The sequence below is a fragment of the Thunnus thynnus genome, chromosome 13 (genome assembly GCF_963924715.1).
Source record: "Thunnus thynnus chromosome 13, fThuThy2.1, whole genome shotgun sequence".
NCBI classification, from domain to species: domain Eukaryota; kingdom Metazoa; phylum Chordata; class Actinopteri; order Scombriformes; family Scombridae; genus Thunnus; species Thunnus thynnus.
In genome coordinates, this window is record NC_089529.1 from 1,822,925 (window position 1) to 1,836,343 (window position 13,419).

General features: G+C 39.8%; 1 protein-coding gene across 3 annotated transcripts in view; it reads left to right on the forward strand.

Annotated features, from left to right (window-relative positions):
* The window catches only part of hyou1 (hypoxia up-regulated 1), a 298,959-nt gene that overhangs the window by 6,183 nt on the left and 279,357 nt on the right, over positions 1 to 13,419 (forward strand). Inside the window, exons 9-24 of one of the 3 annotated variants that reach the window (XR_010931076.1) lie at positions 947 to 1,133; positions 1,416 to 1,550; positions 2,993 to 3,075; positions 3,198 to 3,330; positions 3,575 to 3,759; positions 3,993 to 4,131; positions 4,753 to 4,810; positions 5,779 to 5,855; positions 5,974 to 6,147; positions 6,304 to 6,470; positions 6,560 to 6,647; positions 6,884 to 7,140; positions 7,244 to 7,328; positions 7,826 to 8,087; positions 8,196 to 8,303; positions 9,430 to 10,350. Coding sequence is in view for 2 of the 3 variants with exons in the window: in XM_067607280.1 (XP_067463381.1) it covers positions 947 to 1,133; positions 1,416 to 1,550; positions 2,993 to 3,075; positions 3,198 to 3,330; positions 3,575 to 3,759; positions 3,993 to 4,131; positions 4,753 to 4,810; positions 5,779 to 5,855; positions 5,974 to 6,147; positions 6,304 to 6,470; positions 6,560 to 6,647; positions 6,884 to 7,140; positions 7,244 to 7,328; positions 7,826 to 8,087; positions 8,196 to 8,303; positions 9,430 to 9,479 (2,188 nt within the window). In the remaining variant the exon portion in view is untranslated. Of the gene's footprint in view, positions 1 to 946; positions 1,134 to 1,415; positions 1,551 to 2,992; positions 3,076 to 3,197; positions 3,331 to 3,574; positions 3,760 to 3,992; positions 4,132 to 4,752; positions 4,811 to 5,778; positions 5,856 to 5,973; positions 6,148 to 6,303; positions 6,471 to 6,559; positions 6,648 to 6,883; positions 7,141 to 7,243; positions 7,329 to 7,825; positions 8,088 to 8,195; positions 8,349 to 9,429; positions 11,235 to 13,419 lie in introns of those variants that run through there. The other 2 variants (XM_067607281.1, XM_067607280.1) reach the window with 2 other exon arrangements.

A 13,419-nucleotide genomic window follows, 5' to 3' on the forward strand; every position in this document is an offset into this window, starting at 1 on the left:
ACAAGCCTTGTCTGTACTGTAGACAGCTCCGACTGAGTCTCACATTAGTTGGTGCTGCCTTACTGGGCCAGTTTGGTTGGATTTTTTTCTACACACCAGATGTTAACATGTGGTTTGTGGCAAACATGAAAATAAATGTGCCTTTTTTTTTTTAAAGGTTAAGACAGGAAGAACTTACAAGTGGTTCCAGATAAGAGGAAGGAGTACAAATCTGTTGTGCTGATGAAACCGCAGCTAGCCTGTTCTAGCCGAGTTCGGCTCTCTTTAGCTTACCTGCTTCACTGAGCTTGACATTGGTGATCCTGGATTATCAGTATAACGAAGCTGCTTATCAACCTGGCTCTATTAACTCTGGGTTTTCCAATCAGCTAGGTGCATGTTAATGTGGAAAAGGCAGAGTTCTTAATTACAACCAAGAACTCATCAGAACCGTGAGAGGAATACTTAACATGACGTGATTAAACAGTGATACCTGTGGGTTTAAAATCTCACATATAGTACGTGCTACACTTAAATACAGTTCAAAATTTGACTTCTCCTTCTCCAAAGTGGAGAGTAAATGTACAGTAAAGGTAAATTTAGTATACATGGTAAATTCATTTTGGGTACACTGAACATCTACCAGGAGCTGTGTGTGGTGTGGTAATATAAATCACTTGTAAAGGTGATTCAGTGCTTTGTTTGTGATTTCTTTATTTCCTGATACATGCCTGTCTGAGCCATTAAAGCTCTTAATATCTACAGATATGGGATTATTAGAGATGCTTCATGTGGGTGTTTGGTTATTCTGGAGCTTCTTCAAATATAAAGATTGCAAATGTTTCTCGCTTTTGATTATCTAACAATTTAAAACCTCCCAAACTACATTTCAAAATGGCAATTCAGTTCTCATAATAACTTCATAAGCATCCATGCAGACTTAAGTGTTCTCTTGTTCTGGCCCTAGGTTTGACCGTGGGTTGGGGGGCTTTGAGATGGACCTGAGACTCCGGGACCACTTGGCCAAACTGTTCAACGAGCAGAAGAAGAGTAAGAAGGATGTGAGGGAGAACCACCGGGCCATGGCCAAGCTCCTAAAAGAGGCTCAAAGGCTCAAGACAGTGCTAAGTGCAAATGTGGACTTCATGGGCCAGGTGAGTCCAGCAATGTGAGCTCTCCACCCTCAGTGTATCTTAATGGTTGTGCATCCCATCGTCATGTTGTCTGCAGCCCTGGAAAATGATTTAGACTACAGTTCTTAAAGTCACATTTAAGACTTGCATACATGTTAAGATTTTAAATCTGAAAATCACTTTTTGAAGAGCTGAAACATCACAGATTCTTAATGCACGCAGACTTACAACATCACCACTGACTAGATCATCTGAGCATTGTGATGCAGATCCATTGCAGTGAAAAAATAAATGTGTTTTCAGGTGGAAGGTTTGATGGATGACATTGACTTCAAAGCTAAAGTGACCAGAGCTGAGTTTGAAGCGCTGTGTGCTGATCTGTTTGAAAGAGTGCCTCGGCCGGTGCAGGACGCCCTGACTGCTGCAGAAATGAAGCTGGTCAGTATTCTCATTGCATGCAGGACAGTCTGTCTCTAACAGGTCGTCCCACATGGCAGGATAAGATGAAACTTTAATGATCCCTGCAGGGAGAACCGACTGTTGGTCTTTGCAGACACAAGATACAGAAAAGCTAGACGGAAAATATCAACATATAAACCCCTATATACTGTACATATGGAATGGTCCTGTGGTCCCACACTTATGACTTTTATTATAACAGTCTTGGGCAAATCTATCACAAAAGAATGATTGTCAGCCATTGGAAGCCCCCTCATTCCATTTCCTAACAAAATTAGGCTCAAGCATTTTAAAGATCAGCTCCAGGCATGTTTTAAGACTAATACTAATTAATAAAACTCCATACAACAAAAAACAGTTCATGGAAAAGTCCATTCTCAGTGTATGTGCACTGGAGTTTCCACATCACACTGGTGTAAGTTGCATACTGGACCACCACTGGCTCCAAACTAGTTATGTCCACATGTTAAAGTCAGATTTAGGGTGAACACATAACAAGCTGACAATAAGAAGAACACATAATGAGAAGGGGGGCTTTAAGAGAATCACTGTAACAGACATCACACTATTAAGAAAGTGCTATTTTTTATGTTGTTGGGGGGTATTTGGGTTTGGAGAGGGGGCAGCTATTTTGCCTACTCGTTTATGTTTATTTATTTATTTCAGAATTGAAATAGAGGATAAGCCCCTCCAGATGAACCATCTCATTTTCGAGGGGTCCTCAGAAAATAAGTTACAACATTTAAATAAAACAAACAACATTAGTGATAATAATGATAATAAATTAAACAATACAATAACATAAAACAGTCAACACATACAGATCAACATGGACATATACATAAGGGCTCTCCAGCCATCCAAACCCCACCTACTACATCTGTTACACAAATCATCTGTACAAAGAATGAACAGGAAATAAAATAACATGATGTCAAAGTCTACAGTCTACTTATGAACAAAAATGAAGGTACATAAAATTAAAAACAAGAACAAGTAGATTTAAGGTTTATTGACAACTCATATATTAAAGTACAACATATCAGACTTTATCAGGATAGAACGATAAAGTCCTGGATTTATTTCCATCATTGGTCCTGATGTTTTCATGAAAACATCCATTTGTCAATTTTTTATTTCTTTTATCTTGACTATATAATGCTCAGGGGCTTTAATGATGTACACTGTAATATACAGTTGTTACCTGTCTGGTGAGGATGGAATGTGCTGTCTGCTACTTTATTTCTATTATTAATTCTCCATTGGGCCTCTACTCTCATTGCTTGTTTTTGCTAACTTGTTATTTTTTCTTTGTTTAATTTAAATACTGGTCATGAAAAAAATCCTTTTACTTTTTGAAATAGTGAGTGAGCTTCAAGTAAAGGATGTAAAGTAATGTGAGCTCCTCTTTGTGCCAACAGGATGAAATTGAGCAGGTGATTTTAGTTGGTGGCTCCACTCGTGTCCCCAAAGTTCAGGAAGTGCTGCTTAAAGCTGTGGGGAAGTAAGTGTCAACCACAGAGGTGTTGCTCTCATTTGAGTAACTTACATTTTAAACCATGTCAATAAAGATTTCCATTCCTCCACATTGCTGTAGTTGTAATGGTTGGGTGTTTTTCCATGCAGAGAGGAGCTGGGGAAGAACATCAATGCAGATGAAGCAGCAGCCATGGGCGCCGTGTACCAGGCTGCTGCCCTCAGCAAGGCCTTCAAGGTCAAACCTTTCCTGGTCCGAGACGCAGCTGTCTTCCCCATTCAGGTCAGTGCAGGTTCACTGGTTCGTGATGAATTTGGTCATCATCAACATCATTTTAGAAAAATGTATTAGTCCCTGGTGGGTTAACTGGTGATCATCTGTATGTTAACAACACTCAGTGAGGAAGGTGACCACATCCGTTTTGGGACCATTAGTCTTTTTTTTTTTTAAGCAGGACAAAAATGAAAGTTCACTGTTGCAAAATTGGGTGTAAAAATACATCCTGAATGTTTTTTAATTCCATCAGGTGGAGTTCACCCGTGAGACGGAGGAAGAGGGGACCAAAACCGTAAAACACAACAAACGTATCCTCTTCCAGAGGATGGCGCCGTACCCCCAGCGCAAGGTCATTACATTCAACCGCTACACTGATGACTTTGCTTTCGACATCAACTATGGCGACCTCAGCTTCCTGTCACAGGAAGACCTCAGGTTGGATAGCTGCTTGCTTAAGCACTTTTTGCTTCCTGAATAAAAATCCTGCACAGAAATTGGATCATTTCAACCGTTTTCATGACATTTTGGACTAGAAAAGAAATAAAAAGCCAACTAGGAGAGTCCAAAGTTTACAGAAAACCTTGATCCATCAAGTCACACCTGTCACTTTTTTCCCTCCTGATTTGAATATATTTGATTGTTAGCCCCCTTGTTATCATGTGTTGCAGTGCATTTGGCTCTCTGAACCTGACCACAGTCAAGCTGTCTGGAGTGGGCACCAGCTTTCACAAGCACACAGATGCTGAGTCTAAAGGCATCAAAGCCCATTTCAACATGGATGAAAGTGGAGTACTCCTGCTGGACCGGGTCAGTTAGACTTTTTGATCAAATCAGCTTGTTGAACATTCACACAATCAAATTAGCCTTTTGAAAAATAGTCTGAGAGAAACAGTTGCAACATGCTCCACAGGAAAAAAAACATCAGCACATATAATCTGTAAAACAAGTATCACCTGCTACAGATATGAAAGGAACAACATTGTATGTGGATAATGGATTGAACTCCTTTTTGTTTAAGGACAGTGTCTGTACTCGCTCTTATGTCAGACGTATCGGCTTAGACTTGGACAGTGTCCAAGTCTCTCCTGGTTGCCATGGCGTTTGTGAGGCTTATCAAAGCCAAAAACACTTGACTCCAAGAAATGCGCTTAACGCTCAAAGGAGATTTAATAAAGAAAAAAACCAAACATTAGAGGATTTATTCGTACATAATCACATAATGCAACAAGGGAATAAACACAGGCAAACATGTACATGTCATGTACTATAAAGCCAGGCTTTGTCAGGATCTTCAGATACACACAGCAGAAAAAAATGACATCATCTTGTGGGCTGTAACATAAAAGGAGTTACTTCACAGAATCCAAACATTTTGAGTTTTACCAATCAGTCAAGTACTATTTTCATTGTTGTGATTTTCATCCACAGGTGGAGTCTGTCTTTGAAACTATTGTGGAGGAGAAAGAAGAGGAATCTACATTAACTAGTAGGTTTTGTAAAGTAATATCTGTAACCTCAGCTGTCCAAAATGATAATCAGTGTTAGAGAAGGGACGTGTCAGGCCCTATTTTCATGGCAGCACGACGACCAGCGCAAGCATTGCTCTGACAGTTGACTCCTGACTTTGAAACTCGCTTTGCCCGTCTGTGGCTAAAGCAGAGACCTCAGTAAATCAGTCTGTATTATCTATGAATGAATATGGTTGATTCTTACATTATCTTCACCTTCAGTTTATTAAATCTCTGCAGCATCTGAAGGCAGCAGGACAGATATGTTGATGAATCTGCACCCTTCTGCATTCTAACACAGTACCATTACACACAGCTGTCCACTCTGTTTGCCCTGATTAAATCTTATTCCAGTGACACCAGGCTGCTACAGAATAGCACACACACTTCTGCACACATCAGAGCAGTCAGTTATAATTTGCTTTTCTGCCTGGTTTTGTGGGAGATGTCAGAGTGCAGGCCTTCATTACTCCTGTGTCTCGTTGCTTCCTTTCCAACTTTTTAGCTAAAGTAGTGTTTCATGTGTTCTTGAAATGCATTACAGTGCTGCTGTGTCACTGATATGATTATGTAAACAGCTTCACCAAACTATTATCATTCCATTATTTAGTTTGAGTATCATTATACCATCTGCACTCAGCTGAACCATCAATTGAATGCAGTTCAGAACAGCCATTACATTACATTATTATATAGAGAACAGCTGTTGATCCACTGTGATGCATCAACAGTGTTCTTCTGTTACTCTCTATTAGTGAAGATACAGGAGCAGCAGTTAGATGATCAGCTGACTGACACATTGCACCAGTGTTTACAACAAGGTTCATCAGTAAAGCTGTGAAAGTACTGCATGTTTATCCTGTACTGATTTTAGCAGTACTACATCCTGTAGTACTGTGTGTGAGTCTTCATTCAGTAACCGAGCCAACACTTTGCTGTCTTTCAGAACTGGGAAACACCATCTCTACCTTGTTTGGAGGAGGATCCTCCGAACCCGCCTCGAATGGAACCGAACCTGTCCAGGTAACTGCTGCTCTGTAAATGACACAACACTGTTTTCTTAACAGCTTAACAGTGTCGGGCTGCATTGCTCCCGCCTGGCCTGAGATTGTAGCCAACATCTCTCCCTGATCATGTCCAGGATGAGGAGGAAGTGCCTCCAGAGTCTGGAAATGACGGCAAGGATGAAGACAGTAAGGACGAGGGCCAGAAGGACGAGGCTGCCAAGGAGAAGCAGGATGAACCGGAGAAAAGTGCAGGAGAGGAGAAAAGCCAGGAGAAGACAGAGGATGCAGGCAGCAAGACTGAAAACAAGGTAAGATCCTGTCACATGGAATCTCTCTGAGAAACACTGTACTATACACTGCAGGGTGTTAAGCTGTACCCTGATCAGGACTGTTATTAGGTCATACTTATATTTAAGAAAGAAAGACTTGGTATTGAAAGTAACCATTTATCTGGTCTGGTGAAGGAGGAAAAGGAAGGAGAGAAAGCAGAAACTGCCGAGGCAGAGAAGGAGGTGGAGAAGAAGGCAAAGCCTCAGAAGAAAAGCAAGATCTCTGAAGACATCACAGTGGAGCTCATCATCAATGACGTCCTTAACCCCTCTGCTGATGATCTCGCTTCCTCCAAAAAGAAGTAAAGCAGCTATTTTCATTTATTTACAGTTCTTGTCTCTTTTAGGTCTCTGTTTTATCAGCTGTAAACAAATCTTGGTATCTTTTCAGGCTGCAGGATTTGACAGACAGAGACTTGGCCAAACAGGAAAGAGAAAAGACACTCAACAGTCTGGAAGCTTTTATCTTTGAGACGCAGGTGAGCAACCAAAGCTATCTGAAACTTGTAGCTTTTCTGTTTGATCTCTGAATATTTTTCTGTTCTGTTTTGGAAGGAAGTTGCAGTGAAGCTTAAAGGGAATAGAAGGCATCATAAATCCTAGATATTAAAGACATGATATGATATGCAAGACAGAAGAGAACATGTGATACAATAGTGACATATCACCTCATCAAAGCCTCCTCCCAAAAACACACAATAACTCTTTTCTCCAGGACAAACTGTACCAGGATGAATACCAGCTGGTGGTGTCAGAGGAGGAGAAGGAGCAGATCTCCGCCAAGCTGAGTGAAGCATCGGCGTGGATGGATGAGGATGGCTATGCAGCCACCACCAAGCAGCTGAGAGAGAGGCTGTCTCAGCTGAAGAGCCTGTGCAAGGACATGTTTTTCAGGGTGGAGGAGCGACGCAAGTGGCCGGACCGCCTGGCCGCTCTGGACAGCATGCTTAACACCTCCAGCTTCTTCCTGAGGTGAGCAGGAGGTGTGAGGAAGGTGGACATATGGTGGAGGTTCAGTAGTTTTCTGTGGACTGATTTTTTTAATTTTTTTTTTCCTTTCTTTTTTCTTTCTAAGGAGTGCTAAACTGATTCCAGAGGATGACCAAATCTTCACAGAAGTTGAGCTGAATATGTTAGAAAAAGTGATCAATGAGACAACGGTAGGTGGTGAATACATTAATGTTTACATGCTGTCATCACACTACTGAGTCCAGCTGTGGATGATTCTTATTCATTCAGCATTTTTAAAGGGGTACTCCGGCAATTTTAGTATCTCTCTTACATGAAGTTGCATCACATGGTGACAGATTTTAAGCAGAAGCTGAGATATGCCACCTTTTAATATTTAAGATGGGTCAAGCTCCAAAAACACTGGATCCTACATTTCCCATAATGAAACTCAAAAGCGTCTTTCTTTACACCCTTTCTACCTGGTTAAAGACCTCCAGGTGACCTTGCAGGTTGTCTGTTGCAGATGACATCACTATGGCATCATCTGGGTTATTTGCTTAGTTTGGAAAGCTGCTCCAGAACCCCAGAAGATATCTTATGACAGACTGGGCAGTACTCCTTGTAACTGACCTGTAAAATTGGTAGAGTGCCCCTTTAAAACTATAAATGAATCCACACACTCCCTCACACACTCTGTCTGCTCCAGACATGGAAGAACGAGACCGTAGCCGAGCAGGAGAAACGCTCTCCAAAGGAGCGGCCAGTCCTGCTGTCCAAAGACATCGAGTCCAAGCTGGCTCTGCTGGATCGAGAGGTCAACTACTTGCTCAACAAGGCCAAGTTCGCCAAGCCGAAGGCTAAAGGGAAAGCCAAGAACAGCACCAGCTCTGATAAAAGCAGCAAGGCCAACAACACAGCCGAGGAGAAAGTCATCCCTCCCACAGAGGAGAGCACAGACAAAAAGAGTGGTGGGTCATCATGTGTGCCATTGAAAAGTTATTCTTCTCTTATGAATATGAAGAGTTAGAAGTGTAATAAGGCATAAAATCCCTTCTAATATATTCATTCAAATACAGAAAGTCCAGAGGAGGTGCAGCCGGGCGAAGCCCCACCCACTGAGGAGAGCACCACACACACAGACTCAGACAGCCAATCACAGCCCACAGAAGAAACAACAACTACAGGTCGGTCTGCCAAACCAGTAGCTGATGATGCTGGAGAACTTTAGGGTATGGACAAAATAATTGAAACACCTTAAATGTGACGCAATATTAAACTAAAGGCTCAGAACTCACAGAAATGAATGAACTCAACTGTTCCAGCAATAATGTAAAGACACAAATCAGTGAATAGCTATAAGCTTATTAACCCTCCAGGGTGCCAACTCATAAAGAATGTGGTTATTATAATAAACTACAGCTGCTACATTAAGCTTTAAAAGACTTTTGTCTGTTTGTTGAGGAAGATGTAATGTGTTGTTCGCTCACAGATTTAGTTAAAGTTATGTAGGAATACATAAATATGTTGATCTGTACACTTACTCTGGTAATTTGCACATGAAAATTGTTGATTTTCTCAAAGAAGGAACATAAAATTGTAATACACAAGTTACAATTTGTAATCAGAGTAGAAAGTGAAATTTGATGACTTCTGGATGATGAGCAGTAAAAAGAAAAACCAAAACATCATGGTATTAGAAGATTGTGATAGATTGTGTTTCTGTTGTTAAGCCTGTTCAAAAGTAATAAATAATGCACCGTAATATAATAGTATTGCATTACATTCACATCTGATCTAAAGGAGAGTTTTTAATTTTACATTTTGACAAGTTATTACATCAGTAGCCTACGGTGGGTAAATTCAGTCCCAGTAACAGAAGACAGCAGTCTTTGGTGCAGAAACTGATGAACACAAAGCTGAAGCCCATTTTTCTTCCACTGTCAGGACAGATGTGGAATGAGGTGCCCAGCCATGGCTTCACAGTAGAATTAATTTACTAGGTTACATTTCAAATATGATGCTAATGCCCTTGAAAGTATTTGTCACAGTCACAATGAGGCGTGACATGAAATGAGTGTTCTAACGTCAGCAAAGCAGGTAAGGCCTTTTACAAATGTCACACCGGTTCAGCCTCAGCTAACAGGCTTTACCATAGCAACAGCTTCTTGTATCGGCCTTATTAAATCAGTAAACATGGGCTTGAGTTACTCAGCAGAGCTTCTGCTTTTCTGTACTAATGAGCTGAGTTGATGTAATCTCACATCATATGAACACAATATTCATTTTTTTCCTTTCCTGTCCTCACTCCAGGACCAACGGAGAAGGCCCAACCTGAGAACCACATAGAGGATGAATTATAACAGCTGGAACTGAGAAAAAATCACTATATTTATTGACAGTGTATAAATGTTCAAGTTCCCCCTCGCTCTTTTTTCAGTTTTTTTTTTTTTTTTTTTAAATTTTGTTTTGTTTTTCTTTCATTTTTTTCTTTTTTGTCTTTATGTCCCTGTTTGTTGAACTGCTGGAAGCTGATTGGATAAGGATTGGAGACCACTCATCTTTTCCCCCCTTCACCTCCTGTGCTGTTCATCTCCTCTGTCTTTAATGGACTCTTATACACCGCAAAGAAGCAGTTTAACAAATAGAAATCCCAAGACTACATCTGTGCCATGACAGATGCTGGGTCAAGACAAAATAACTTTCCACGTACAACAAATGATGACATCGATGCTGATACAGAGAGGTGTAACCGTGTTTGGCCACTGAAATAACTAAATGAACATTTGACAAAGATGAGTGCTGTTATACTCTGATATGTCATTCATGAATGATTCATGTGTCTGTATCCTCAACCATGATGTGTTGTTTTGAGGTTAGTATTTGTCCTAACACCCGCATCCTTTACTGACTTCATAGCCGCTGAGTAAGTGCACAACTTGTTGGTGTTGATCACAACAGAGGATTAGGTGGCTTTGCAGCTGGTTTAGGGCCCTTTGGAGGATTCTCCCATAATAGATTTTTTTTTTTTCAATTGTGAATGAATTTGGCCTATAAATTGTAGACTAGTAGTGGTAGAAAACATGACAAACACACACATGTGGAATATTTAACACAAAAACAGAAATATTTGAATGGAAAGCATCTTTAATCTGGTAAATCATGGCATTCACTATAAATCTGTCTTCATCGTAACTGTTGATGGTGTGGCATGGCACAAGTGGGCTTTACTGAGTGGGCTTTTAGAAGCAGTAACTCAACAGTGGCTGTCAAATTAGAAAGACTAAAATCTACTAATACATGTCATTTATGGAGAATACATCTTATGTAACAGTATGAACGTGGAACTACCTATTTTGTAAGTGTAACTACTGAAGGTGTGTCCCTCAGTCAGAAGCCACTTTCACTTCATTTTCTGGTATGCTTACTTGATGACACTGATGAAGCCCCGACATTACAATCTTGCTGAAGTATATATAAACCACACCACCAGCATGTAGAGTTTTTTTTAATTTTATTATTGAATGAATAGAAGCAGAAGCATTGTTACTGCTCCTTACAGAGCTGCATCATGCAGCAGGTAGTGTTGGAGATGGACAGCTCAGGTGCTCCTGTATGTGTGGACTAGTTATAAAACCGAGCTGCCAAATAGGGATATTTAAACACTTAAACCATTGTCCACATTGCTACTTTCATCACTCTTCTGACCCAGCTGGATGAACTAGTATGACTTAGTTTTTCTACTGATGCCAATTCAATCTTTGAAAAGTGCTTGAATGTGTTCCGGTGACAGCGGACAAACTCCATGTTTTCAAAGTCTCATAAGCTGCTAAACGTCGTAGAAGAGGTGGTGTATTAGTGTTGTCACTGTTCTTTACCTCGACATACCCTGTGGTGCACATTCTTGCTCAGATGTTGGGGCTGTTTTTCCAACTGGGTTGGGAGGGAGGGGCTGGGGGGGATTTGAATCAGGACTTTGCGTCAGCTGTGTGCTTATATGTGTGCAGCACTCTGGATCATTTGGAGGGGGGAACTGAAGAAAACAAAAAGTCAGGAATGAGAGATGCAAACAATGTTGTGTTTCTAAACTGTTAATAAAAAACCTTTTTCGTTTTTAATTTGATGTATTAACATGATTACCTGATCGTTGTTGAATTGTCCTTGAGGAAAGTGCAGCTGTTCCTTAGACATACCTGACGCCTGACCTCGCTGTCACCAAGGCAACAGAGTGGTTAAATGAACTTGTCAGCTGCTCATCTTCATATGTATCATTTGAAATTTGTGGCTTCTCGATGGTTCACTTGAGAAATGACATTAGATATATTAGAGAGATTAGAGATGTCAGATAGACATTAGATAGATACAGTATATTTCACACACTTCAAAATATTCCTCAATTGCTATCCTAATATATGTTCTATCATAATTTATCCTTGGTTTTCACTAACATTTGTAAGATATGTTAACAGGAGGTTTGTGCCACCTTGTCAACACAAACTCTCACATGGAACATTCTGGTGGGGGCATACGTGGTGCTAAGTTTTGTACTATTATTTTGGTAAATCAATGTCTTATCTGTAGTTTTTACAAGGAGTTTTACTTTTTCATACATTATTTGTATCATCAAATCTTAAGTATGGGCAAGTTCTGTGTGTGAAAGTTTCTGGGTTTAAGTAATCATTTTGTAATTCACTGATTCATACCACTAATTTAAAATTCTGAGAAAAGTTGTTGTGAGCTTGACTGCGATTTGTTAGCTGGCTGGATGGAAAGTGTTTCTGTGATTCTCAACCATAGACTGTATATACATACAGTCTGTGTTCTCAATGGTAAAGTCAGTTTATGGATTTTATTCCCCCTATCGGGAGGTTATTACCTTACAATCTCTATTCCTTTGACAGCTATATTGTCCCAGTTTATGTTCATGTATCTTCCAGTATGTAAGAATTAGCCAGTAAGTGATGAATGTTCTGCTACTAGCATCAGAAGCTGAGAAGTGTGTCCTGAAACAAACAACAGAAAGTCTTCACAAAAGCTGAATAAATCTAGTTACACTGCCTTAGTTTCCAGTAGAGGCACACAAATGACATATTTTTCCCAGGAGAGTTCATGGCAAATTTCTTAAAAATAAAGTGAAGTCAAATGACTAAAAGGCTCTGTTAGGAAGATATTGGTAACAGTTTGAGCCTATTACATTCCTTTGCACCCAAATGACAAGCTAGGATTCAATTAATTCTAAAACTTTTAAAGAGACTGTGCAGGCAGTTGCAGTGGTAGAAGTATTCAAATCCTTTACTTAAGTAAAAGTACCAATAACCCAATGCAGAAATACTCCATTACAAGTATTGTTTTTAAAATTCTACTTAAGGAAAAGAACAGTATTATCAGCCAAATGTAGTAGGTATCAAAGTAAAAGTACTCGTTCTGCAGTAAAATGTCCCCTGCAGCTGATATATTATTATTATTATTTGTCACATTATTAGATTGTTAATTTAACTTTTCTAGTTAAATTGTCTAATTTAACTGAAAGAGTGAGCTCAATAAAGCACAGATCTCCGCCAGGTGTGTACAGTCAAGATGATGGTGAAGATAACAAACAGGGACATTAGTTAGTAGACACTGCTTTTTGAAAGAGGTCTGGGAACAGGAAAACTAGGAGAGGGTTGGGGACATCTGGTTTATTTTATGAATTGATCATGTTTTTTAAATGTAAAATCTTAATTTGGTAAGTTACCAGATACTACAGCAGCCATTACTTGTAGTGGAGTATATGTATTAAGCTGAAAAATGTAAATACTCAATTAAAGTACAAGGACCTCAATATTGTGCTTAGGTAAACTTATAGAAATGTACTTTCCACCAAGCCAGCTACCTGCAGCCCTGCCAGAAAATGAGGCTTGCCCTCATGCCTTGTCCAACAGTATGTACATAGTGCTCACTATGCCATGTACAAGCAGTAGAGGCTCAGAGGCCAGTAGTTCACAACCTGTGAATCATGGATTTGTAAACACATCCACTTCCAGATTTGGACTTCATGTGTGCTTTAGAGAGCTTAAGCACCTTGTACAGCAGGTTCTCTGCACTGAAGGACTGAAAAACTCTCCCAGATCATTATGTCAAATGCAACTGCAAGCATGAGATCCATTAATGCCTTCAAAAAAGTACGCTGACAAAATAATATACTTTTATTAAAAATAGCAATATAAAAGTACAGTATTGAAGGATTGTAAAAAACACACCCTGAAAATTCACCATTCATGTTAAAAGTTATTTTATTAGAAATAAAAGCAAAAACTTCTTTTT